Source organism: Rutidosis leptorrhynchoides, chromosome 6 (assembly GCF_046630445.1).
Source record: "Rutidosis leptorrhynchoides isolate AG116_Rl617_1_P2 chromosome 6, CSIRO_AGI_Rlap_v1, whole genome shotgun sequence".
Classification (NCBI taxonomy): Eukaryota; Viridiplantae; Streptophyta; class Magnoliopsida; order Asterales; family Asteraceae; genus Rutidosis; species Rutidosis leptorrhynchoides.
Genome location: NC_092338.1, coordinates 442,402,196 through 442,406,110, shown reverse-complemented (window position 1 = coordinate 442,406,110; position 3,915 = coordinate 442,402,196). Strand labels below are relative to the sequence as shown.

The following is a 3,915-nucleotide window of genomic DNA, read 5'->3' as shown; positions in this document are numbered from 1 at the left end:
TTAATACTCACTTTGCCTTTTTCTTTTGCAAACTGCCCATATTAAAAGCTTCAAGCAAAACATGAGCAAGATAGATTAATGGCGCTTTATAAGCAGGAGGTGGCCTTGCGACATAGACGCTACGACACCATTGAACGCTACGACACCATTGAAGGTAATACTATCTATTGAATGGATATCTAAACGCACTCTTAGGGCCTGTTTACTTTGCACCTTAATGGTCTTTATATCTAGATTTTTGAAACCCAAGTAATCCTCCTTTGTAATATATGTGATAACTTACATAAGGCGTCAGGACATTATATTAAGCTCGAATATCATTACTAATGTCTTATGTAGTCAAATAAAAAAGAAATAACATTTATAAACGAAACACTTATTATAAACATATTCTTTTCTCCAAAATGACATCAATGTAAAGGAATGGTAAACATGCCCTTAGTTCTATCATTTAAAACATTTGTTTTTGTCTAACATTATTATTATTATATTTTTTTTTTACAGATATGAAAGGAAAAGTGAGAGTGTTTTGCAGAGAAGAAAAAGTATGCAGTGTTGTCGATGAGTTTAGGGTTCAAATTCCCGAAAACAAGGACAAAAAGGGTAAATCTCAGATACATAAGTATGCTCACGTCTTTGATGAAAAGGCTTCTCAAGAAGAGGTCTTCCGGGATACGAAGGTGTGTGAAATTATACATATTTAGTTCTCCCCGAGTCGCGAGTTTTACAACCTTGATTATACTTCTTTTAATTTGCGTGATGCAGGATTTGGTGCAGTCAGCTGTTGATGGCTGCAATGTTTGTCTGTTTGCATATGGGCAATCAGGATCCGGGAAGACATACACAATGTATGGGACCAACAAAGAACCGGGTCTAACGAAGCTTGCTTCGTACGAGTTGTTTAAGATTCAGAATCGAGAAAGTGAGAGATTTGATATTTCCTTCAAGGTAAAACATCTTCAATTGTAGAAACTAATCTATTTTCTATTCGTTGAAAACTAAATTCAAGTAAACCAGTTGTTTGATTGTATTTATCAGTTTTTGTGTGCAGGTCTATATGTTGGAGTGGTATGATGATAGATTTGTGGATCTTCTAGCAGAAGACCCAAAGAAAAAAAATGCGTTTGTTCATAGATGTAAAGAAAGAGCCGCAGGTATTGCTTATAACATATTGCTAATAAAAGAAAAAATCAATTTGAGGAATCTATATATATATATATATATATATATATATATATATTTTTTTTTTTTTTTGATTTTTTGACCATAAATGTGTGTGTGTGTGTTGTAGGGAATGACGATATTACAATGCTCTACTTGTGCGGAGCTAATGGACATCATTAAAAGAGGGACGGATCAGCTCCACACAAGCACCACCTTGATGAACTCAGTGAGCTCCCGCTCCCATCTAATTCTTTCCGTCATAGTTGAGACTACAAACAGGCAAACTTTAGTCAAAACCCGAGGAAAGGTATTATTTGTCAAATATAATTGAAATCTGTTTTTTTTATATGTTTTATAGTTCTCTTATATAATTTGAACATCTGCATGGTTTAGTTATCTTTTGTCGATTTTAAGGGCATGCAAAATTCAAAAAAATCCCAACCAAACCGTAAACAACAAAAAGAGGGAATCAACATAAATAAATCTCTAACGGCGCTCCGGGATGTTATACACGCATTATCAAAGGATCCGACTGGTGTTCCGCCTTACAGGAATCATAAAATCTCGACCCTCCTAAGCGATTCGCTTGGTGGGAACGCAAAGACACTGATGATTGTAAACGTGTCACCGGCAGAGTCGAATCTGGATGATACGCGGAGGGTACTCACGTAAGTATATAAAGCTCAATAGTTAATTGATCTCAATTTTTATCACACAACTTAATTTTGTTGTTATTTGTTTAGATACGCAACGATGGCGCACACAATTGTAAATGAGGTGAAAAAGAGGTAATCCTTAAAAAAAAGTGCCATATACGAACCGAAACACGGGATGTGGATAATGAAGAAGTTGTAGATATTGAAGACTAGCCTCTACTACGACGGTTGTCCATTACATGATTCCGTCGTATCTTTAGTCTATGATGTGTGTCAAATGAGTAAATTTTTTAAAAGAGGGGAAATACTTTGGCTGCATTAGTATCATTTTCGTATTCGTATTGATGTCGATGTTTACGTTCAACGACACCGTTTTGTTGAGGCGTGTAAGGACATGATGTTTCGAGGAGAATACCTTTATCTTTATAGAGCTCCATCATGGTCGTTGATTGGAATTCAGCCCCGTTGTCTGTTCTCAATCTCTTGATGCGTTTATTGAATTGTGTAAAAACCATATTGTAAAACATGGTCAATATATTTGCTACCTCTGACTTAGTTTGCATTAAATAAACCCAAACACCTCTACTATAGTCATCAACAATAGGTAAAAAATAGTATGCACCACACATTGAAGCATTTTTATAACGTCCCCATATATCAACATGAATCTTTCCAGTCCATAGTGTTCGAAAAACTAATAGGAAAAGGTAACCTATTTTGTTTAGCACGAATACAAGAATCACAGTAATGTTTATTTGCATCTAAACCCTCTAAACCTTTTATTTTTTAAGTACTAAATCTGAAGCGTGTCCCAATCTTCTATGCCAAAATTGTCGACGCTTTAACACTGACATTGCCGTGGCCAATCGTTTGGAAGGCTTCAAATAGTACAAACCATCATGCATATCACCCGTCCCAATCAGGCGCCTCGAGTGTAAGTCCTGTATAAAACATTGTTTCGGAAAGAAAGTGAATGAACAACTTAAATCATTAGAAAGCCTACTGACTGATAACAAATTACATTTAAAATCGGGAACATTTAATACATTCTGCAATCTGATTTTATCTTCCAGATAGATATCACCTGTATTTTTTACCGCAACTGTATTGCCATTCGGAATTACAACATAATGACAGTTCATGTGAGATTTCATGTAACATCCCGTTTTTCCCTTACGTATTGAAAGGTACATACTTAATCATTTGTACGTTTATAACTCGTTAGCTTATGCGTAAATGTATGAATATAAGTGTAGATAGATATATATGTATACTTGATAATGTGTGCATATGTAAGTCTATATGTGGGGATTGATAGCGTTTAGTCTTGTTAGACTGTTGTGGAAGGCTAGGTGAATATAGGATGCGAGTTTGGAATGTACAAGTTGAATAAAGTAGAAATTTGGTTAAGTTGGTCGAAGAGTCCAGTTCCAGCCTTAGGCCGCGCCGCGATAATCTGGTCCGCGCCGCGGCAAAGCAAGCAAACCAGGAACAGAAGTTGAGTTAAGAAGGGTCAATTTTCATGTTGAATGTCGCGCCGCGACAAATGGGCCGTGCCGCGGCAGTCCTGCTGGACAGAATTCGGTTTTAGCTCAAATTAAATGACTTTAAGGGGCAAATTGGTAATTTGATGTGTAAGTCTGATGGGAGCATTAAATCTCATCCACTAGTTCATTTAATTCATTTCCTTGTTCAATTTCTTTCATTTTCTCTCCCAAAAACTCAACACCCATTTAGATTAAAAGTGAGATTTGAGAGTGAAGGATTGAGGGTTGATCTTTGGAGCAAGAATTAAAGTTGTTCCTTGTATCTCTAGCTACGCGTTGATAGTCTCGGTAAGTTCTAACTCTAAGTTTTGAGTTTTAATTGGTTAATGGCTAGGGTTTTGGTTACTAGAGATTTGTTTGACCCATTTGAGGGTAAAATGGGCGAATTTGGGTTATGTGGTTGTAATGAAACCCTAATAGCCACAAGCTAGGGTTTGGTCTAATGAAAATAGGATTTGTAAGTGTTGATGGTGTTGTTAAGCATTAAACACTTGTTAAAATGTTGTTGAAATGGTAAATAGGTCATGTTTGATAAGTTTGGTAGTGTA

General features: G+C 36.1%; 1 protein-coding gene across 1 annotated transcript; it reads left to right on the top strand.

Moving 5' to 3' along the window:
• Window positions 1-506: 506 nt before the first annotated feature.
• Window positions 507-1,465, top strand: LOC139855337 (kinesin-like protein KIN-14E). The gene is made up of 4 exons (XM_071844562.1): window positions 507-680; window positions 766-948; window positions 1,052-1,154; window positions 1,292-1,465. Exons 1-4 carry the CDS (start codon window positions 507-509, stop codon window positions 1,342-1,344), a joined length of 513 nt encoding a protein of 170 aa, XP_071700663.1. The 3' UTR covers window positions 1,345-1,465.
• The last annotated feature ends 2,450 nt before the right edge of the window (window positions 1,466-3,915 follow it).

Excerpts from the sequence above, each read along its gene's own strand:
- LOC139855337 (XM_071844562.1), top strand. The coding sequence starts at position 507 with ATGAAAGGAAAAGTGAGAGTGTTTTGCAGAGAAGAAAAAGTATGCAGT. Across the intron at positions 681-765 it reads AGGTCTTCCGGGATACGAAG|GATTTGGTGCAGTCAGCTGT; the intron begins GTGTGTGAAATT and ends TGCGTGATGCAG. Across the intron at positions 1,155-1,291 it reads ATGTAAAGAAAGAGCCGCAG|GGAATGACGATATTACAATG; the intron begins GTATTGCTTATA and ends TGTGTGTTGTAG.